The sequence below is a fragment of the Callospermophilus lateralis genome, chromosome 3, assembly GCF_048772815.1.
Source record: "Callospermophilus lateralis isolate mCalLat2 chromosome 3, mCalLat2.hap1, whole genome shotgun sequence".
Taxonomy (NCBI): Eukaryota; Metazoa; Chordata; class Mammalia; order Rodentia; family Sciuridae; genus Callospermophilus; species Callospermophilus lateralis.
In genome coordinates, this window is record NC_135307.1 from 174,568,252 (window position 1) to 174,592,198 (window position 23,947).

Here is a 23,947-nt window from a genome sequence, read left to right on the forward strand (position 1 = left end):
TACTCCTCCTGCCTAGCACTGTCCGATTTGAAATTAAATAGGGATTTCTGTCATTGTGTCCTCTTTGCCTCCTATTCCATTTCTCTCTTTGCCTCCTATTCCATACTAGAAACTTTAAGAGGTTAGAGACTACTTTTGATGTTTACGGAGCTCACCATCAAATCCCTAGGACCTTCTTAGGAAAAAGTAAATACTTGTTGAATTAACGAATAAAATTATATCTAGACAAAGAAACCACCCCGAAGTCTGGATCAAGTTCTGTGATTCTGGGAAGTCAGTTGGCCTCTCTGACCCTCAGTTTCCTCTCTGGTAAAGTGGTGTGATTCTTTCAGTAAAGTTTTAATGAGAATCCAGGTACAGGCACTGGACACGGCTGGAACAAAAATAGGAAGTTTGCGTCTGTGGATTTTATGGAAAGACACATAATAAAGGAAAAGACAAGTATTAAGAATAACTTCAAGTACTATTAGGAAGAAAATAAACCAGAAATTTCAGCGACATTACAGACAGGGTGGCCACACACATGTCTCTGAGGTGAATTTCAAGATTTTCTCTAAGGCACGTACCAAGTATCTTCTCAATAATCCATTTTTGTAAAACTTCATTATAAAACCCATTTTCTTTTGGATAACGGAGAACATGTAACTGGACCCCGCCTTCTAGGCGGTCACACCTTGCCTGAGGCGGGACTTCATTGGCTGCAGCCGACCACGTGCTCAGTAGCTGCAATCGGCGCCCCGCCTCCTGGACCTTAACAGCTGTCGATCAAGGGCTGAGCTCCGCCCCCGGCGCGCAGCGGAGTCCCTCTCTATAAAAGGAGCCGGCTGGCGTGACGAGCCCTTACGTCGGCGCGTCACGGGCGGGGGGTGCGTGTGAGGTCATCGCGCGGGCGGGCGGGGTCGGGCGGTTTGAACGAGACGAAGACGGAACCGGAGCCGGGCGCGGGTAGTGGACGCGGTTCCGTCGTGAGCCGGTGAGGCGGCTAGCGGGAATAGGGCGGCGGCCATGGGGGTGGCCGGGTGAGCCACGGCAGGCAGGCACAAGCAGGCCTTGCGGGAGTCCGCTCCACACGGCAGTGCGGTTCAGGCCGGGTGGGGGAAGGGCGGGGCCGTGACCCGGAGCGCGCGGCCTGGGTTGAGGGGCGCGCGCTGTGCTTTGCTGGGGGCGGGGCCTCGGGCCGGAAGTGGGGGCTGCTGCTGCTCGGCGTGGGGGCTTCTGGGCCGCCGCCGAGGTGTGAAACTCTTGCGGTGGCGATCGGAGGTCCCTGGGCCGTGGACCCGGAGTGGGTGTGTGAGGGAGGTGGGCCTGCCGAGCGCTCTTGGAACCCGCACAGTGCTAGGCGGTATTGCCCCTTGGGTGGGCTCATTGTGGGGGTTCAGACGTGGGCTGGATTCCTTGCTCGGCGACCCTGGGCAGGTGCTGTAATGTCTGGGTTTCAGCTTCCTCATCTGTAAAACGTGCACAGTAATACAACGTACAGAAAGGGCTTTGCATGGTGCTTTGCAAAAAGTAAGCCAGCTCCTTGTACTCCTTCCTTCAAGGGATATTTGTCGAGTGCCCACTAGGTGCTGGGCATCGTGCTACACACCCGGGAGTAGGCAGGCAAAGACATGCTCTCCAGGAGTCTGCCTCGTGAGGAGAGAGCTAGGAAAAGAAAATGAATACACAGACAAGATAATTTCTGTAATTACTAGGATGACAATGTAGGGTGATATCACAGTGTTCCAGGTGGCCATTTCTTAGCTGCCCTGGGGTGCTACAGGGCAGAAACTGACCTCTGTTCCATTTTGGGGAGGAGGGTCCTGAAGCCCATTGAGGGAAGTTATTGCCAGACCTGGCATCCACCTCTTTGATGGGACGACGGGAGAATAGTAATAAAGATGGATCTTTATTAATTGGCACTTGCTGTGTGCCAGGCATTGTGTTCAATGTTTGATGTGGCATTATTTCATTTATTTTCACACTGTCTTTTAGAGAGCTTATTTATTGATTTTGATGCTGGGTGAATCCAGGGCTTCATGCATGCTAGGCAAGAGCTTTATCACTGAACTTAGTCCCCAGCCACCTTCATTTTACAAATGAATCTGAGACTTTGAGTAGTGAAGTGACTTGCCTATGCTGCTTGGCAAATGACTAAACCCGCACCTGTGGCTCCAGAATCCAGGCTCTTAACCTTTATTTCACACTTTTCTTGAGTTTCTGAACTAGAAAGCCCATTTTGTTTAGATGGGCCTTTGGTTGTGGTGTGTCAGAGTGTGCATAGCAGTTTCTGACACAAGGGAAACTTGGCACTGGTGCGCTTTTCAGTTCAGTGTTTTCAGCTAGATTCTCATTTAATTCTCACCACTACTCTGTGTAAAAGAGTGTTTTACCCATTTTACAGATGAACCATTTGTAAAGTTTTTTTTTTTTCTTGGATTTATTTAGTTTGGTGCTAGGGATTGAACCTCAGGTTGTATCACTGAGCTACATCATTTTTATTTTTTTATTTTTTATTTTTTTTATTAGCTAGTCCTTTTTATTTTTGATCTAGAAATGGAGTCTTGCTAAGTTGTTGAGGCTGGCCTCTAGCTTATGATCCTTCTGCTTCAGCCTCTGAGACATCACTGGTGGGGAAAGTGTTTTATCCAGGGTCACATAACTCTTTTCTGGCACCTCCCTCCCACTTTTTCTATAGGACACAGGTTGTGCCTTGAGAGTAACTGGGTGCTCTTCAGCTAGCATTGAATTAGAACAAGTGATAGAACCTGCTAAGAGAGCTGCTGAAGGAAGAAAGAGAGGGGGAAGGAGAGAGCGAGAGAGCGTGCTGTGCTAGCTGGTTAGACAGGCTTTTTCATGGTGATCAAAATTTGAATTGAAGAGTTCTGGAAAGGTAAGGTTTGTGGGTAGTCTTGGGTCTTCCATTGAGGCCAGACAATGGGATTCTTTTTTTAAAAAATTTTAACTTAATTTTATTTTCTTAGTTATAGATGGACACAATGCCTTTATTTATTTTTTTATGTGGTGCTGAGGATCGCACCCAGTGCCTCACATGTGCTAGGCAAGCACTCTTACCTCTGAGCTACAACCCCAGGGCCAGGCAATGGAATTTTTAATGAGGAAGAGCTAGAGGGAGCTATGGGTCTGAGAACTAGGCTATTTTGACTGCCTGGAAGAACCGCTTAATTGCTCAAGTCAGTGAATGTTTATTGCACATCCACAGGGTGCCTAATCCTGTGTATTTAGTGACTGAAGAGTTTGTGGAGCACATGGGACTAGCTATTAATGTATTGCTAATGAAAGAGTTTAAAATTATATGATGATGAAAGGCCACTAACCTTTTCTCAGCTGAGGTGTGGTCAGGAGACACATGGCTTTATCAGCAGCTTAAATTTTATGGTAGCAATGCACAACACCCAGTGTACACATGAATGTCATCAAGATAGACTGCAAGTGCTCACCCTGGAACCATGTTTTTTTGTTTGGATGTTTCTTTTTGGTATTCGATATTAGCATTTTGCCCATAATATACATTCCATTGTTTTGCTCAGGGATTTAAAACAGGAGACACTATCTGATTTGTGATTCAGGAAATTCTTTCTGGCTGCTGTGTAAGAACAGATTGAAACAGAGTAATTTGAAGACTTGACAGTGGATCTCCATGAGGGATGGTGGTAACGGGTCTCAGGTACTGTTTTTAGTACTGAAGATAACATGTGAAACAGGGTGGCAGCCTTGGGTCATGTTTGTTGAATTCCTCGTATGTTTAATACAGTGGAGAGTATTTTATTTCTTATCTCATTTAAATCTCTCCGTGCATACTTGGGAAGTACTTTATCACTGAATCACATTCCCAAGCCAAAATAAATAAATAAATCTCCTTTTCAAATAGGTTGTATTAAGTTACAATTTAATTGATGTACCTTGAGTTTCAGTAACTTGCACAAGATCACACAACTAATGAGAGATGGCCTCACATTAAAACCCAGGTTCTCCTGGTTTGAAATCATTGGCTCTGTGCATGGAGTGGATTGCTTTCTGATCATTGCCTGACCTGGAAATGGTTCAGAAATGAAGAAATACTGCCAATCTAATGTGATGATTACAGCAGTCATAGAGGTTTGAATGAAGTGTTCTGGAAAAACAGGGATTAATTTCCAATGGAGTCAGGAACTAAATTGTTTGGCTCTCTTGCATAACATGTTTTTATCAGCTGATTTCGGGAATGTGAGAGTGTTGATGGATTTCTTTCTGAAAAAAAAGTTTATGTAGATACTTTTTTTCTCTTTGTTATTGCCCTGTACATCCTGACAGCAGGTAGCTTTTAGTAGCCCTCACTGTGTGCAAGGCATTGTGTCAAGTGCAGTTGGGATCTCTGAGGGCACAGAGCTGGTAAGTCATTTAACTCTCTAGACCCCATTCACCCCTGCATAAGGAGATTGGATGGGTGGATCCCTGACTGTTCTTGCTCTCACATTCTGTGTGAGAATGTGGCTTACAGGTAGATTACTGAAGAAGGTGGATGTGGGAAGTCCAACTCGTACTCTAGGTGAGGGAACGAGGTGCCACAAGAGAGCAAAAGGCTGGATTTGATGATAGTTCCAGATTGCTGTGAATCCCACCCCTCTTGCACCATTGGCAATGTTGATGTCTAACGAAATGAGGAAAACTCTTAGTGTCAAGGTCACTATAAAATCTGTGTTATGGGGTATTCTCATGGTGACTGCCCAGGGGTTTCATTTAGATCTGAGTAGCCTGTCCTTATTCTTATACTGCATGAGTCTTCCCTCTCTGCTTCCCTTATCTCATATTGCTTGAGTCATACCTCCCTGCCTTCTCCTCTAGCAGCAGTTAAGGTGATCTTTTTCAGACTTTAATGAGATGAAACTTTGCCCTACTTAAAACTCAACAGTGGATTCATGTAACAGAATAAAGTCTGTATTCCTTACTGGGGTTGAAGAGCCCTAACATGATCTGGCCTGTTGACTTCTTTTCCCATTTGTGTTCCTGTTTTCCCTCTTGTTCATTAGGCTGTAGCATCATTCTTCCAGATGTGGTTGCTTCCTTCTGATTCTTAAGCTCTGCTATCACTTCAGAGAGGATTCCCCGTCCATGTTCCACAACCCCCTTTGGCCAAGTGTTTGGTGTAAAATGAGATTTTTTGTTTTGGGTCATTGTCAGACTTCCCACTACTCGAATGTCACCTCCTACAGACAGGCACATTGTCTCTCTTGCATGTCTGTTTTCAGGTTCCTAGAATAGTGCCCAGCCTGTGGTAGAGATCAGCAAAATATTTATTTATTTTTGGTACTGGGGATTGAATATAGGGTTGTTTAATCATTGAACCATATCCCCAGCCCTTTTTTATTTTTTATTTTGAGACAGTTGCTTAGGGTCTGACTAAGTTGCTGAGGTTGGTCTGGAATCTTAAGATTCTCCTGCCTCGGCTTTCCCAGTCACTGGGACTACAGGTGTGCACCACTATGCCTGGCTTCAAGAAAATAATTTGTTGAGTGGGTGATGGATGATTCAAATGGGACTCCTCGACAATGGTATCCACATTTATTAGTGTTTTATTTGTTTTGTTTTTTGATTTTGCAGTGCTGGGGATTGGACCCAGGGTCTCATACATGCTAGGCAAGTTCTCTACCATTAAGCTAGATCCCCAGCCATTTGTGTTTCAAGTGAGATTTATTACCTCAGTGTGGTGGTATGTGCCTATAAGTCCCTGCTACTTGGGAGGCTGAGGCGGGAGGATCACTTGAGCCCAGGAATTCAGGGCCAGCCTGGGCAACGTAGCAAGACTCTATAAAAAAAATAAAATAGTTATAATTAAATTCAATGAGATTTGTTGCTTTATGTTTATGTTTTGAATTTGAAAACCTGGCAGAAAGGTGAGGGCAATGTTTTCTGAGAGTGTGGCTGATGGGTCTGGGCAATCCCCAGGGCCTCCCTTTCTTCACTTATAAAATGAGGAAAGTGAAAAAACAAAACAAAACAAAGTACGCGTATAAAGACATGAATTGGCGTGAACATACTTCACATACAAAGATATTAAAAATTGTGCTCTATATGTATAATAAGAATTGTAATGCATTTCTGCAGTCGTGTATTTAAAAAAATAAAGTCAATATAAATAAATAAATAAAATGAGAATGAAGTGGACCTTGCAGAGGGTTGTCAGCAGAGAATTAGTATCAAGGACTCTTCACTTGTAAGATTGTCATTTGACATACCTTTATAGTATCTAGGTTATTGAAAATTATGAAAGTAGATATAGTCTTTAAAGACTATTTGGTAAGTATTGAAAATGGTAAAAAGAAGTAATGAAAGAAAACTGGAAGCATTTTGATGTCTTAATAAAAAACTTGGACTGATGAGTGTGTGTGTTCATGGTGCTAGGGATTAATCCCAGGACCTCATGCATGCTAAGATTAGGATGCCCTCTCTGAACTACACTGGGACTGATGTCTTCTAAATATAGAGTTCTCTTTTTTTGGTAAACATTTATTTTTTAGTTGTAGTTGGACACAATATCTTTATTTTATTTTTACATGGTGCTCAGGATCGAACCCAGGGCCTCACACATGCTAGGCGAGTGCTCTATCACTGAGCCACAGTCCAAGCCCAATGTAAGAGTTCTTGTTTGTGCACCAGCCTCCCTCCATAAAGCCCTTTCCCTTTATTTAGTGCCTTTTATAGTTAAAATTTTATATCAGTCTCCTTAAGATGGGATCTAAATTTTAGGCTGACTGGTGTTGAAAAGTTTATTTCAGGCCATTTTCGTTTGTTCACCAGGGATTAAACCCAGGTGCTTCAGAGCAACATCCCCTGTCTTTTGTTTTTGGGAGGGGGCATTAACAGGATTGAATTCAGGGGCACTTGACCACTGAGCCACATCCCCAGCCCTATTTTGTATTGTATTTAGAGACAGGGTCTTACTAAGTTGCTTAATGCCTCACTTTGGCTGTGGTTGGCTTTGATCCTCCTGCCTTAGCCTCCCAAGCTACTGGGAATACAGGCGTGTGCCACTCTGCCCAGCCCTTAGTCCTTTTTATTTTTATTTTAAGATATCATCTTGCTTAGTTGCTGAGAATCTCATTAAATTGCTGAGGCTGACCTTGAACTTGTGATCCTCCTGCCTCAGCCTCCTGAGTTGAGATTACAGGTTATGTGCTACCTTGCCTGGCTTCTAAAGTCATCTATATACATGGAAGCCCAGGCTTATGACTGGAACACTAGTGTCTCTGGTTTGGCACCTTGGGGAAGAAGTTGAGGCTTATAAATTGGGTATTTTGTCAGGTTGATGCTGGGTGACTAGGAAAGGCTTTCCTTCACTTGCATGCCTACCATAATATGAGTCCTTTTCTTTTCTATGCGTGTTGTAGAAGATGGCAGTGAACGTATACTCGACGTCAGTCACCAGTGATAACCTAAGTCGACATGACATGCTGGCCTGGATCAATGAGTCTCTGCAGTTGAATCTGACAAAGATTGAACAATTGTGCTCAGGTAAGAGAAATTCACTAGATCATTTTTCTAGGAAAGCCTTTAGGTTCTTTGGGTGCACTCATGCCTGTATCTGCCTACAGAGCCACACAGAGAAGCTGCCATTCCTTCCTGTCAGGCCTACCCTACTTCCTCTTCTAAAAGGAGCTATGCTTAAATAGGCTATGCTTCTAGTCTGCATGTCTACCCTCTTCTGCTGCAGAGACTGCAGTCTGTGACCTGGAGCTCTGCCTCAACTTCTGTCTATACTCTTGAACATCCAGATTTCAAATGTTTTGTTTGAGGACATTAATTGTAGTACTGTTGTAGTTTTTTTTTTTTTTTTGTGGTGCTGGAGATTGAATCCTGGGCCTTACTCACACATACCGAGTAAGTGCTCTACCACTGAACTACACCCCCAGTCTTCTAGTTTTATTAGTTTATTACTGGCATTTATTACTTATGGAAAACACATGACCAAAGTCAGGTAAATGCCATTTGAGCCATTTTTTTTTTTAAAGTTGTAGATGGACACAAAACTTGATTTTTTAAAATTTTTTAAATATTTATTTCTTAGTTTTCGGTGGACACAACATCTTTGTATGTGGTGCTGAAGATCGAACCTGGGCCGCACGCATGCCAGGCGAGCGCGCTACTGCTTGAGTCACATCCCCAGCCCACAAAACTTGATTTTATTGAACCCAGTTCTTTATATTTGTTAGGCAACTGCTCTACCACTGAGCTGCACCACCAGTTCCTTTAGCCAGTTTTAATAGAACTGCAATTTGGTAGGGAAGTAATGATTTTAAAGCAAGAATAAAAATGTGGTCTGTTTCTGTATGTACTGACTGTATAACATTTAGAAAATTAGTAAACAAATAAAAAATACCTAAAATTCCATTTTCCAGGAAAGCCACTAGTTGGATCCTTTCTGTCACATTTCTGTGTATAATTTGTGTATGTGTGTATCCCAAGTTTTTGCAAATTTAATATTATATTGTGCATATTCTCCAGTATCATTAATTTAGAAATACTACTTTGAATGGCTGTATACTTTTTTTTGTTGGTACTGGAGATGGAACCCAGAGCTTTGTGCATGCTAGGCAAGTACTCCTACCATTGAGCTATATTTCCAGCCCTTTTTTGTTTTGAGACAAGAGCTTGCTAAGTTGCCCAGGCTAGTCTTGAACTTGTGATCCTCCTGCCTCAGCTGACCAAGCCACTGGGATTATAGGCATGCATCACCATGTCCAGCTCCTTTATGGTCTTCTCTCTCATTTCCTGAGAGTTCTGCTGACTATTTCTGAGTTCTAACATAGTAAAGAACATGTCTTTATTAAAATTGGATTTTCCAGGCTGGGGATGTGGCTCAAGTGATAGTGTGCTAGCCAGGAATGCGTGCGGCCCGGGTTCGATCCTCAGCACCACATACAAACAAAGATGTTGTGTCTGCCAAAAACTAAAAAATAAATATTAAAATTCTCTCTCTCTCAAAAAAAAAAAAAAAATTGGATTTTCCACCAATAGGAGATGATATCAGAAATATGCCAGAAAAAGGATGGGATGTGTGTCCTACTAGTACTTAAATTCGTGCCTTGGGGGTGGGCATGTAGCTTAGTGGTAGAGCACTTGCCTAGCATAAATAAGGTCCTGGGTTTATACCTAGCACCACTCCCCCCCCCAAAAAAAATTTATGAAACCCTCTGTCTCTCCTAGTAATAAGAACAATAATCATTTACTTGAACACTTGTATGCCAGGGTCATTTAAATGCTTTTGAAACCTTTCCATTTATTTCTCACTGTACTTTGATGAGGTAGGTATGATTGCTCTCTGTTTTCAGATGAAAAAGATGGTTTAGAGAAGTAACAAGACCAGCTTTGTACAGCTAAGAACAGAATTGGGATCTGAACCTTTGTCTAAATCAAGAACCTATATTCTTCAGCCTCTACACCCTAGTTGCTCTTTGAACTTTCTCTTTATTAACAGGTGCCATTTGGATTGTTTAAAATTACTGCTGTAATCTCTCTCTCTCTTTTTTTTTTTTTTTAATATTTATTTTTTAGTTGGACACCATATCTTTGTTCATTTATTTTTATGTGGTGCTGAGGATCGAACCCAGGGCCTCGCATGTGCTGAGTGAGCACTCTATCATTGAGCCACAACCCCAGCCCCTAATCTCTATCTTACGGTCAGAGGGAGGTTACCAGTGAAGTGGTTCCCAAGAATTATGTTTGTTAAACATTATTTACTTTGCTAGTTGTAGACAACAGTTTTTAGCCTTAGATTTGTGTTGCTTTTCTCCTGTTTTTTGTTAAGTTTCCAGAGTATTCATGCCCCCATTTGTTTGAGACTTTTAAAACACTTGTTTGCCTCATGATCTGTGACTGATGTGGAGATGAGGTCATCCTTGTTCTCATTAGAGACAGCTTTTTTTTTTTTTACTAGCAGTTTCTCTCTAAAATTGACCTCTTTCTATAAATACCCTGCAAAGTATATCTCACTTAGTTAATTGGAAAATGCATTCTCTTTTCATGTGTAGATAAATTGAAATGTGCCAGTCTAGCCACAGGTCCTTTAGCTAGGGAGATGTCATTTACAGGCCTGGGCATGTAAAGAGGCTCCAGTCTACCTTGAGCCATGTGACTTTGGACAAGTTCTGTTATGTTCTAGTTCCTTATTTGCAAACTTGGACAGTAGTACCTGGCCTGGCCCACCTGTTTGGTTGTTATTGAGAGTCCCCTGTAATAATAGCTCTTAGGTATTGATTCTGTGTCACACCCTGGAGATGAGTGCAGGTCTCTGAGAGGGCACATCTTCATTTATAGGTGGGAAGATTGCCCATGAGGCATAGCTTGTGCATTCCAGATCCTTGTTTTCAATCTATGTTTCTGACTATCCAACTCACATGCTTTCTACTGCCTTACATATTATGTCTTTTTTTTTTTTTTTTTTTTTTTTTTTTTTTTTGGTATTAGGGATTGAACCTATGAGTGCTTAACCACTGAGCCACATTCTCTGCCTTTTTTGAGACAGGGTCTTGCTGAGTTGCCAAGGCTGGCTTGAATTTGTGATCCTCCTGCCTCAGTCTTCTGAGCTGCTGGGATGTAGGCATGAGCCCTAGCACCCAGCTACATGTTATGTCTTAAAGAAGCATTTGGAAGAGAATTAGACAGATTTAAATTTCATGTAATTAATTACAATGACATTGTTTTACTGTAGAATATATGAGGTGTTTCAATTTTACATGATGCCTGCCACTTTTCTTATCTGAGATAAAGTACTTTTCCCTGTTAGAAAATGGTAAGTGCAGGATACTTCTGTGTTTTGTAAATAAGGTTACTCATTCATAAATAGTCTTCCTCTTGAAAGCCATGTAGGATCTCTTTTAGAGTATGGTGCATTTTGTTTCATGTTGATGTTTTGAAAACTGGATCTTGCTTCTAATGTGAGAAACAGGATGAGCTGTAAACCTGCCCTGAAGGTGGCCTGCTACCAGGGATTGGAATCAGGGAAGGGGAGACTCCTCAACTCTTCGTGCTTTCTGAGACCCAAGGGAGATCCTCAGCTGTTCTTACTGGTGCCTCATCCTTCCTGGTCTTATAACTAACAAACACATGATCAAGTAGACCAGAATTCTCCAAGTTTAAAAAGTAGGACGTTTTCCCTTGAATGTAAGGAAAAAACAGATTTACTGTTATCAACTCCCTACTTTGGAGACCCAGTTGTCAAGTATTTTGGAAAGAGTGATCAAGGAAAAAATCTGACCACAGAGAATGATTTTGATGGGGAATTGCTTTTGTCAGAAAGAGATTGCTGTTTGCATTTTGCCAGTCGTAACTCTGTCCTCCCAGTTCCATTCCATGTCAGACTGTAATGCATTTTTCTCAAAGATCCTGCATGTTGCTTTGTACACAGAGGACCTCACTAAATGTTCTCCATTCTCCTCTCTGTATTCTCCCTCCCTACCTGGCCTCCTTCATAGTTCTTGTTCTGCAAAAAATAGGAGGGGTATATAAGCTTCCTTTTCTTCCAGTTTATATAAGGCAGCTGTCAGTCTTATTTGAGTTCATATAAGGCAGCTGTCAGTCTTATTTGTGCTGCCCGTTAATGGCCTTGGCCTTCTACTCTGACCATGCATTAACCAGGCCTCCCCTGCTGCCTTCTGGTCTGGTATTGCTGTCTGGTATATTTTTTCCTACCTCTCTAAATCCTAGCTAGCTTTGTATTCTCCTCAAGGTGGCTTCCTTTTCCAAGTACTATTCATTTAAGGACATGATTCTACTTTACTCCTAGTGTTTAACATCTTTTGAAGCTAATTACAAATTCTCTTTATCTTCTGAAGGATCTTTGAGATCTACCCCCTTTCCCATTAGCTCACTACTGCTACAGTGGCTTCCAAAAGGATACTGGGTTCCTTCTAACTTCCCTACCCGCCTCCTCCTCTTACACTGCATCAGTTTGCAGCCTTTCTTTTTTGAGGGGTGGGGGGGTGGGGGGGTACCAGGGATGAATCCAGGGGTGCTTGACTACTGAGCTACATTCCCAGCCCTTTTTATTTTTAAATTTTATGTATGTATGTATGTACTGTATGTGTTTGTATAAGCAAAAAAATGGCTGTTTACCTGTATGCTAAGTGTATGGGTTCTCTCCTTTGAATAGCGTGTTTAATTACACTGTCCTAAGCTGGGCACAGTGGGACGTGCCTCTAATCCTAGCTGCTCAGGAGGCTGAGGCAGGAGGATTGCAAGTTCAAAGCTAGCCTCAGCAATTTAGCAAACCCCTAAGCAACTTAGTGAGACCCTATCTCAATATAAAAAAAAAAAAAAAATAGAAAGGGCTGGGGATGTAGTTCAGTGGTTAAATGCCTTTGGGTTCAATCCCTGGTACCCTCCCACCCACCTCTCCTGCAAAAAAAAAAAAAAAAAAAAAAAAAACCAAGACCACTGTGCTATTATCTAAGAAGCCACTGTATTTTCTTTTATGGCTATGTGATATTGTGATTTCTTTGTGTCAGTCTTCTATTGATGGGATGGATAATTAGTTTATTTCTAGTCTGTTGCCCTTGGAAAACCATTGCTGTAATTAACGTATAAGCACACATGTGTTGTACAACTTTATTGCCTATTTTAAAACCAAAATTGTATTTTTCCCATGTTGAAATATCCTGAGCTTGAATTTTAATGTTTTTATTAATGACTCCTCACAGCCCTCTCTTCCAGATTTTATTCATCATTTAAGATGACTCAAGTTTCACCTACTCCATGAAGCCCTGAACACTTTCAATTTAATAGTCATGTGTGTTTCCTGTATGTTAATATTAAAGCGTTGAGAGTTCTTAAACTTTGGTCTTCTGATAGGTGAGCATCTCTTTTGTGCAGACTATTGGCTGCAGCTTTCATTTAACTCCCCTGACCTGAAAAGGTTGAGCCAGTGCACTTGAGATAAGCAAGCGTTTGACACTGGTGCACATCCTGCTCTTGTGTTGTGGTTTCTGCTTGTAGCACAGGGCCTGTTAAAATGGCGCTGTGGCAGTTAGTGCCATGATATATCCTACACTCTGAGTCCTTGAGCCATCGATTATGTGGGCCTGTATTTATTTTGCAGATTGATGGGCCAGAGGCACCAAAGTGAAATCTTCTTCTAGTCCTGCTTGTGTTGTCAGCATTTGCCCTTGTCTTGGTCACATTGTCATTATGTCAGAGACTGGAAGGAAGGCCCCTTTTACACACCTGTTCTTTTCCCAGTTGAGACATATAGACCAGGAGTTTTCAACTCTTCCTGTAAAAAGCATTGATGAGCTTTTTCTTTAACAAATTTAACTTTTTTTTTGGTACCGGGGATTGAACTCAGGAGCACTCAACCACTAAGCCACATCCCCAGCCCTCTTTTGTATTTTATTTAGAGACAGAGTCTCACTGAATTGCTTAGCGCCTGGCCATTGCAGAGGCTGGCTTTGAACTCGTGATCCTCCTGCCTCAGCCTCCCCAGAAGCTGGGATTACAGCCGTGCACCACTGCGCCTGGCAGAAATTTAACCTTTTTTGTATTCTTATTATAAAAATAATATTCACTGTAGTATATAGCTAAATATTGAAAAACTATAATGCATTCTCATGGTCATTATTCATCATTTTTAGTCTACAAAACAAATTCCTATGGCTTCATTTAATACTTTGTTTTCTTGGTTTTTGTGTGCATAAGTATTAAGATATTTTTACACATTTAAAGATACCTTATGGTTATGTTTTTCTGTCTTGCGTATTCATTAAATGTTATATCTTGAGTCCCCCCCCCCCCCCAACAAAGTGAACAAACGTAGTTTGAATGTTTGCATGAAATTCTGTGAGTACCACATATTGTGGCTCATGCCTGGGGATGCTGAGGTAAGAGAAAAGTTTTGGGATTTATAGGTTCCCTTTACAACTTTTTGTTAATTGTGGCCCAGCTACTGGGGATGCTGAGGTAAGAGAATTGGAAGTTCCAGACCAACCTGGGCAAATCAGTGAGATACGGTCTCAAAATTAAAAGGGCTGGGAATGTAACTTCATGGTAGAGCTGGGTTCAGTACTTAATAATGGGGAACAAATTTTTGTTAGGATTTTATGCTAAAAGTTATGTAGTTGATCTTACTGTGAGAAGTACGGTACTTAACATTTTTTACTCTGGTGAATACAGTTATAATCAGTTTTTACATAAATCTTTGTCCTTTAATTTTTTTTTTTTTTTTCTTTTTTGGTACTGGGAATTGAGCCCAGGGGTGCTTAATCATTGAGCCCCATCCCCAACCCTTTTTATTTTCTTTGCTTGTTTTTGGTACTGGGAATTGAACCCAGAGGTGCTTTGCCCCAGAGATACATTCCCAGCTCTTTTTTTTGTTTTTGTTTTTAATCTTTATTTGTTTATTTTTTTATGTGGTGCCAGGATCAAACCCAATGCCTCAGGCATGCTAGGTAAGTGCCCTACCATTGAGCCACAACCCTGGTCCATCCCCAGCTCTTTTTATTTTGAGACAGGGTCTCTTAGATTACTGAGGCTGGCCTTGAACTTGCAGCCCTCCTGCATTAGCCTTCTGAATTACAGGCGTTGTACCAGCCCATTTTTATGTTTTGAGACAAGGCCTTACTGAGGGCCAGCTAAGTTGCTGAGGCTGGCTTTGAACTTGCAATCCTCCTACTTCAGCCTCTGTTGGAGCTAGGATTACGGTGCACCACTGTTCCCTGCTAGGAATTGTTTCTTTACTCAGCTCTACTGTATCCTGTGAAGGCCTCTGGTGATATGGAAAAGAACAGTTGGATGAGAATTTAGGTTACTTGGATGTGGGTTGGTCTCTGGCTTCTGTAGTTTGAGTCTCAGTTTTCGGATATCAGTTTAAATTTTTTTTTCCAACCTTTCTGTTTCTTCGGTGCTGAGGATTAACCCAGGGGTGCTTAACCACTGAGGTACATCCCCAGCCCTTTTCATTTTTTTTTTTTTTAAAGAGAGAGTGAGAGAGGGTGGGGAGGGGGGGAGAGAGAGAGAACTTTTTAATATTTATTTTTTAGTTATCGGCGGATACAACATCTTTGTTTTGTATGTGGTGCTGAGGATCGAACCCGGGCCGCACGCATTCCAGGCGAGCGCGCTACCACTTGAGCCACATCCCCAGCCCAGCCCTTTTCATTTTTAATTTTGAGACAGAGTCTCCATAAGTTGCTGAGACTGACTTCAAACTTGGGCTTCTCCTGCCTCAGCCTCTTTAATTGCTGAAGTTACAGGTGCCTGGCTGTAAGTTACACTGTGCCTGGCTGTCATCATGATTTCTAATAAGAAATAGGAGTTTTAAAATTTCTTTTTTTTTTTAAAGAGAGAGAGAGGGAGGAAGGGAGGGAGGGAGAGAGAGAGAGAGAATTTTTTTTTAATATTTATTGTTTAGTTTTCAGTGGACACAACATCTTTGTTTGTATGTGGTGCTGAGGATCAAACTCGGGCCGCACGCATGCCAGGCAAGTGCGCTACCGCTTGAGCCATATCCCCGGCCCTTAAAATTTCATAGATATTCTTTTTCTTCTTGTTAATAGGCTTCAAAATTGCAACTGTGTTGTGGAATTTATCAGGTAAAACCAGTGTTGTTAATAGATTTTTAAAAATTGACTTTGAACTCAAGAAGTAATGAAGTTTTTAGTTTTTTTTTGGCGGGGGGGGGAGTACCTGGGATTGAATCCAGAGACATTTAACCACTGAGCAACCCCAGCCCTTTTTGATTTTTTTATTTTGAGACAGGATCTTGCTAAGTTGTTTAGGGCCTCATTAAATTGCTGAGGCTGGCCTTGAACACAGTTCTCCTACTTCAGCCACTTGCCTCAGCCTCCCAAGTTGTTTCATTATATAGGTGTTTGCCACTCTGGCGAAGTTTTGGGATTTATAGGTTCCCTTTACAACTTTTTGTTAAGTTGTATTTGGGAAAAAGTTCACATTTCTTTAATAGTAGTGTTTGGCGTCTGGTGTTTATGGCCTTTTTGTTGTTGTTTATTCAGGAGCTGCCTATTGTCAGTTTATGGACATGCTATTCCCAGGCTCTGTTGCCTTGAAGAAAGTGAAATTCCAAGCTAAGCTAGAACATGAATATATCCAGAACTTCAAAATACTACAAGCAGGTTTTAAGAGGATGGGAGTTGACAAAGTAAGTAAATTTTATTCCTTTGTTTAGATTATTTTTTTAACTAATGATTGTTACTAAAGATACTTACGGTAGCCCATGACTTTTGGTGTTTCCTTTTTCTTTTCCCAATTTATATAGCTATCTTTACTTAACATAATTTATAGAGAGCGAAGTTTCCCTGTACTGAGCTACCTCTACATTACCGTCTTCTGTCTTCATTATCTGTGAATGTAGAAACTATTTGGAAGCATCTACATATATATATATTTTTGGGGGGTGGGGTGGGTACCAGGGATTGAACTCAGGGGCATTTGACCACTGAGCCACATCCCCAGCCCTATTTTGTATTTTATTTAGAAACAGAGTCTCACTGAATTACTTAGTGCAATCCTCCTGCCTCAGCCTCTTCAGCATCTGGGATTCCAGGCATGCACCACTGGGCCTGGCCAACATATATATTTGTTAATAATGATTTTTAAAAAAAACTTTTTTTAAATTCTCTAGTAGTTTAATGTAATCTCTGGATTTACTTCTGTAAAGCATAGTATATAAATAAGTAGTTTCAGTAGAGAAGATTCTAGAAATATTTCCTTTTTATGCAGAGGCTGAGGAGGATCCCTGGGGGGTGCTGGGAAGTCCCTGCTGTCTCAAGGTTATTTGATGGTACCAGAAACGGTCCACCAGATTTCATTAGCTCAAGCATATAATAGATTGCAAAATTAAGGAGTTAGCAGATTTATCTTTTAAAGCCATTTTTAAGAGTATAACTTTTGTTCGGTAAAACTTATAATACCCCCTAAGTATCTTGCTAGTATATCTTTTTTTTTTTTTTTTTTTTTTTTTTTTTTTTTTTTTTTTTAAGAGAGAGAATTTTTTAGTATTTATTTTTTAGTTTCAGTGGACACGACATCTTTGTTTGTATGTGGTGCTGAGGATCGAACCTTGGCCGTACGCATGCCAGGCGAGCACGCTACCGCTTGAGCCATATCCCCAGCCCTATATTGGGTTTTTATTTATTTTGAAATCAGTCTTAATAATTATTTCTTTCATTTGTGTATATTATATAAAATAAGCATTTATAAGAGCATCATGTAGTTCCTAGGCATGATTTAAATAGTTGTAGCTTATACACAATAATTTTTCTTTTTTTATGGAATTATATATGTACTCATATACGTGTGGGTATGTGAGAGAGAGTGTGTGTGTGTGTGTGTGTGTGAGTTTGTGTTGGGTTTTTTTTGGCGGTGCTGGGGATTGATCCTACGTTCCCACATCCCTAGCCCTTTTGAAAACAAACTGAACAAAACTTGGCTGGTAAACTGACAGGGGCTTAGCATCAAGTTCTCTAAAAAATTTTGTTTTGGTACTGAGGATTGAACCCAAAGGTGCTTAACCAGTGAGTCACATCCTCAGCGTATTTTGTATCTTATTTTGAGATAGGGTCTTGCTAAGTTGCTTTAAGGCTTCGCTAAGTGCAGAGGGTAGCCTTGAACTTGGAATCCTCCTGCCTTAGCTCTCCGAGTTGCTGGGATTACAGGTGTGTACACCAGGCCCAGCTCTAAAATATTATTTTTCTTCCCTTTGGCAGAATTTTGTACTGATTTGAGGCATGGACAGTTTGAGTGCCAAAAGCTTCACTTTGGGCTAAACAGTCTTGGTTTTTCTTTGCAGATAATTCCTGTGGATAAATTAGTAAAAGGAAAATTTCAGGATAATTTTGAGTTCGTGCAGTGGTTCAAGAAGTTTTTTGATGCAAACTATGATGGAAAAGACTATGACCCTGTAGCTGCCAGACAAGGTCAAGAAACCGCGGTTGCTCCCTCTCTTGTTGCTCCAGCTCTGAATAAACCGAAGAAACCTCTCAGCTCGAGCAGTGCAGGTAAGCAAACAACCTCCAGACATCATTTCCAAATAATAATAGTATTCCAGATATTCATTTATTTGATATCGAACCAGGTTTTTAAAAATTTTTTGTATTTATTTGTTTTTATTTTTTGGCAGTACTGGGCATTGAACCCAGAGATGCTCTATCACTGAGCTGTATCCCCAGACCCCCCCCCCCCCCTTTTTTTTTTTAACTTTGAGACAGGGTCTTGCTAAGTCACCAAGACGTGTCTTAAATTTGTAGTCCCTTTACCTTGGTCTCCCAAGATTATCTGGGGATTATAGTTGTGCACACCTAGATCTCACTTAGAATTTTTAAGTAAACATAGGCTTGGGAATCTTCTAAAGGATTGATTCTGCCTTGAGGCAAATTGTGTTTGTTCTGTACAACCCTGTGTGAGCCCCTTCACCTCTTCCCCGTAGTTTCTTCCTCTATAAAATGAGAAGTTTAGTCCTTGGCCAGAGGCTGTTTTTGAGACCTGAACAAATTACTTTATGTTATTATGAAAGCTCTTCAGTTGTGAGGAATAGAAACCCTCAGCTCACATAAGAGAGTTTTATCTATGTGGGGAAGACAGAGGCATTTCATAGAGCCTCCCAGGCATGTTACAATCTGAATTCCTGAATTTCTAGCACCCAAAGGAGCCTTCTAGGTTGTGGGTTGTTGTAGGCTGTTTTCATCATCCTGCTGGCTAGTCTATAGTTTGTGCTTACTCCTGACTTCCCTGCCTCCTGAGGGCTTGAACTCTGAGTGGCTGTAGCTTGCTCTGATACATGGTCTGGGAGGCAGGGGGAGGGGCTTTTTAAGAGATTTCTGAAGATGGTATTAGCTGATAGGTTTCCCAAGATGTTTTGCAGTAGTATATACACAGATTATTTGTATTTGTTGGGGCATGATATACGTTTTACAGGTGCTTCATTCCTCCTTTTCCAGAAGATGACAAGAATATTAGTTAAGATTCCACAGTATCTTGAGAGAGTCTGATCATCCAGTAGAGAGGATAGATTAAGTACTTTTAAAATAGCTTTAGTTGATATATAGTTCACATGCTATATATTTCACTTGTTTAAAATGTTTAAATTTTTTTTTTTTAAGTACATTTGAAGAGTTGTGACTGGGTGCAGTGACACAATGCCAGTAATCCAGCTACTTGGGAGGCTGAGCCAGGAGGATTGTAAATTCCAACATCAGCCTGGGTTATTTAGTGAAACCCTGTCTGACAATAAAATAAAAAGGGCTGGGGTTATATCACAGTCATAGAGTTCCCCTGGGTTCAATCTCCAGTATTACCAAAAAAAAAAAAAAAAAAAAAAAAAAAAAGTCATGTAACCATTATAGCAGACAATTGTAGATGATGTTTATCCCCCCAAACAGAAACATTCTGTGTTCCTAATAGTAGTCACTTTTCATTTCCCAGCTCTTCTGCCTTCCCCCAAGCCCTACACAGCCCCTGATCTACTTTCTGTTTATTGTTTTGCTTGTTCTGGACATTGTGTGTAAATGAAACTATAGAATATGTGGTCTTTGTGTCTGGCCTTTTTTTTTTCCCCCCAGTGGTGCTGGGGATTGAACCCAGGGCCTTGTGCATGTGTGGCAAGCACTCAACCAACTGAGCTATACCCCCAGCCTGTGTCTGGCTTTTTCACTTAGCATGTTTTCAGGGTTCATCCATGCTATAGCATTTATCAGTACTTCATTCTTTTTTATTGTAGAATAATATTCTGTTATATGATTGTACCTCATTTATTTGTCAGCTGATGGTCATTTGAGTTGTTTCTACTTTTTGGCTATTGTGAGTAATGCTGCTGTCAAGATTCATGTATAGTTCTTTGTGTGGACATGTTCTCATTTCTCTTGGGTTTATATCCAAGAGTATATATCTTGGAGCAGAATTCCTGGGCCATATGGTAACTATGCTTAACCTTTTGTAGAGCTGCCTGCTTTCTAAAATGGCTGAACTATGTACAGTACCATCAGCAGTATATGAGGTTTCCAATTTCCCCAGATACTGCATGCTTTTATTCTTCAGCTGTACAGAATGGGACCTGCTTAGGTTCCTTGTGTATTTCATATTTCAAGTGTTGCTGACAATTGAGAGGAGACTTGCAGTAAACATTTAGTTTTCAGGATAAACATTGTAGAGAGAGTCATCCAGAGGAAATGCCCGTTACTGTGGGCAAAAGCCTGTGGGGTGTCAGGAAGATTAGATATTTCTAGGCCTGGTGTAATGTTATAGAATAATTGCTAAATGAATAAATAAAATCACGAATAAGATATTGAGGTGACTCATTCTTGATTATTTTAGCTTGTAGACAGGTTAATGTATTATTACATTGTCTGTGTTTGGCTATAAATACCCAGAGAAGTCTGTAAATTCTCATCAGTGAGAAACATTTCTCTTCTGACCCTTCTGAATGTCTTCTAGGAGGTGGGCAGAGATAGAGGTTTGAAGTCATAGTGGTAAGAATAGGCTCTGCCATTCTTACAGACTTCTCTCTCTTAATCCAAGAAGTTTGAGGATCTAGTTTTGCAGATGGGGAGCAGAGGATATACAGCTGTAGGTGGGGTTGTGTTGTATTGTTGTGAAGTTTGCCTTTGGTCCATGAAACTGTCCTATTTGTGGATATGGTTGGAGCTGGGGTAAGGTAGATTGTCTGTATGTACCAGAATTACTGTGCCTCTTTCAGATGACTCTCTTATTCACACAGCAGAGAAAAGACCTCACTGGATTTGTGCTAAGCATGACAGAGTGTGGCTAAAATTGATACTTAACTATGCTGTCAGAATAAAAACAACTTTAGGCAAATGTAGAGTGTGGTCCTGCATGTGGGACTCCTTAATGTTGGTCCCCTTCACTGAATGTCTTTTGTTGTCCTGTGAACTTGTTTTTTAAAATTTTCCTCTTAGGGGCTGAGGCTGTAGCTCAGTGGCAGAGTGCTTGCCTAGCAAGTGTGAGGCACTGGTTCAAGCCACAATTGCACATAAAAAAATAAATTATATGTGTCCCTCTACAACTAAAAAAATATTAAAAAAATTTTTTCCTATTAAAAATGTCTAATCCTCTCTCAGCCCCACAGAGACCCATTTCAACACAGAGAACTACTGCGGCTCCTAAGGCTGGCCCAGGGGTGGTGCGAAAGAATCCTGGTGTAGGCAATGGCGATGATGAAGCAGCCGAATTGATGCAGCAGGTAGGTGCTTCCTGTGTCCACAGTATGAGTCACTCTGGGGCTTCCTTGCTGCAGTGAGGGGAAGCTTGTCCTGCTTGCAAGGGCGGTTTTCCTGAGGTGAGGGAGCACTTTGACTGCAATGTGGGGAGCAAGATTGGGTGAGCGTGGAGAAAGAGTCAGGCATTTTTGTGCTCTCTTAGAGTGATAGAAACCTGTGTTGGAAACGAACTCTTAAAGAAGAACCCTGTTGGATATTTCTGGGGTCTCTTAGGATTCTCTGGGATTCAGAGAGTGAAAGATAAAGGGGAGTTACTTTCTGGAGATTGGAATTAAGCGTAAAATTGGTATGACAGGGCTACTGCTCTTCAGATTCTGTTTGTAACGGTACAGTGATTTGGAAATATCTTCAGGTTAAATGTCCTTAAGGTACTTGTCAGAGGTGTCTGTGGATCAGATCAAATTTTAGCCTTTTAAACATTTTCTTATGATTCCTTCTAGATGTTTTGTTTTGCTTTTGCATGATTGTTTTGACTTAGTCACCATCTGGGCACTGTTGCTGTAAAGTACAGAAGTCCTAGAGAGAAAGGAGACTTTTCTCTTTAGCAGTATGGATGTGCAGAAAGCAGTTGGAGAGAAAAAGATGAGTTAAGATTTAAATGCGTTTGTATGTTTACTGCAGCTGAATAGATTACATGAGCTGATGTTAAGTCAAGTATCTGGAATTGTGTTTGGTATCAACTCCATTGGGGTGATGACAGTGAATAAAAGGCAATAGTGATTATTATGGTTCTTGTCTGAACTGTATTTATTTTAGATAGAATGGAGTAAGTTCGACAGTGTTATTTTTGTTTTGTTTTTTGTACTTGGGATTGAACCCAGAGATGCTAACCACTGAGTCACATCCTCAGCCCTATTTTTTTTTTTTTTTAATTTTGAAACATGGTCTCACTAAATTACTGAAGCTGGCTTTGAACTTGGCAGTCCTCCTGCCTCAGCCTCCTCAGTCACTGGGACTATAGGTGTGTACCACCATGCCTGGCTACAGTGTTCTTTAAAAGTTCACAGGAACCAGGGCTTTTTGGCTTGTGTATGAAATAATAACTTATGAATGTTCAGAACAAAAATAACTAAAATGTTTTTGGAGTGGTTATACCATGTATTAAGTACTTTCATTTCATTTTTGCAACAAATCTGTGGGGTTTTACAGCTGACAGTGGCTTCAAGAAGTTAAATAATTTGAGTGAAGATTTGAACCCAGGTATGTCTGGCTTTAGAGCCTGGGTCAGTCAGTCACTGCTAAATGGGAAATGAAGGAGGAGGTTGTGTGACTTACCTGCGGTATACAGAAGGTTTTTTTCTTGTGCCTACCATTGGAAATTGTAACTATTCACTGTAGTTACTCTGAACTCATTGCTGCTAAGTATTAGAGAGAATATAACAAGGTATGGAATATCTGGCCTAGGCCTAGAAGTGGACTTTTTTTTTTTTTTTTTTTTTTGACAAAACTTGGGGATGAATGTAGGGCCTTGTGAATGCTAGGCAAATGCTCTTTTTAAAATTTAAATTTGAGACAGGGTCTCACTAAGTTGCCCAGTTGGCCTTGAACTTGGGTCCTTTTGTTTAGCCTCCTGAGTAGTTGGATTATAGGCATGTACCACTCTCAACTGACTAAAAGTTTTTTTTTCCCCCCTTGGTGCTGGGAATTGAACCCAAGACCTTGCACATGCTAGGCCAGCGTTCTACCACTGAGTTACATTCCCAGCCTAGAAGTGGTTTTTTCTTTTTACAGAAAGCTTTTTAAAAAAAAAAAAAAAAAAAAAAAAATATATATATATATATATATATATATATATATATATATATATTATATTTTAGTTTTAGGTGGACAGAATATCTTGGTTTTACATTTATTTGGAGCTGAGGATTGAACCCAGTGCCTCAAGAATGCTAGGCGAGCACTCTACCACTGAGCCACAACCCCAGCCCTAGAAGCAGTTTTTGATATAGTTGGAGAAGATATATGTGGTGCCATCCTGCAGTAAAATCTCAGCTGAAGGCCGATGTGGTGGTGCACTTTTGTAATCCCAGCAGCTTGGGAGGCTGAGACAGGAGGATCACGAGTTCAAAGCCAGCCTCAGCAATTTAGTAAGGCACTAAGCAACTCAGTGAGACCCTGTCTTGAATAAAATACAGAACAGGGCTAGGGATGTAGCTCATTGGTCAAGTACTACCCCTGAGTTCAATCCCTGATACCAAAAAATAAAACAAAACACCAAAATCTCATCTGAAGATTTTGGAAGGCAGGAGCCATAAGTCTTGCAGAGGAGGGAGTAGTTGGAGACTGGGAGGCTTGCTTCCCTGAGGGGTAGTGAAAATCGGTGGGATGGCCAGTGCAGGAGAACTTCAGCAGTTGAGGTTGGGAGGGGTTGTGGTGTATTAGGGGAAGGTTTGAAACTGTGTGACTGTGCTTTCTTTAGTGCTGTAGAAGGTTTGGGAGACTTAGGATGCAGTGGCTGAAAGTTGATCCTGGAAGACTGGGTTCAAATGCTCATACCCAGCTAGTTGGTTGATCTCTACCACAGAAGTATTTTGTTTGGCCTGCACATCTTATGAGTTTTTTTTTGTTTGATTGACTGATTTTAATTTATAGGAAGAATTTTAGGCTCTTCCAGTTTGCCAAAGTCCTTCTCCCACTCTGTTACTGACTTTTGGCTCATTTACATGATCTGTCTGGCCTTCCTGAAAGTATTTGAATTTGTAGCCTTCCTCATCCCCCTTTTTTTGGTA

At 41.0% G+C, this 23,947-nt stretch overlaps 1 protein-coding gene across 1 annotated transcript in view; it reads left to right on the top strand.

The window, feature by feature from the left end:
* The first annotated feature begins 887 nt into the window (after positions 1-887).
* Mapre1 (microtubule associated protein RP/EB family member 1) overlaps positions 888-23,947 on the top strand; it is a 30,150-nt gene continuing 7,090 nt past the window's right edge. The window contains exons 1-5 of the mRNA XM_076849040.1: positions 888-973; positions 7,368-7,491; positions 15,981-16,126; positions 17,777-17,984; positions 21,060-21,181. Of these exons, the coding sequence (XP_076705155.1) occupies positions 7,371-7,491; positions 15,981-16,126; positions 17,777-17,984; positions 21,060-21,181 (597 nt within the window). The 5' untranslated portion in view covers positions 888-973; positions 7,368-7,370. The remainder of the gene's footprint in view (positions 974-7,367; positions 7,492-15,980; positions 16,127-17,776; positions 17,985-21,059; positions 21,182-23,947) is intronic.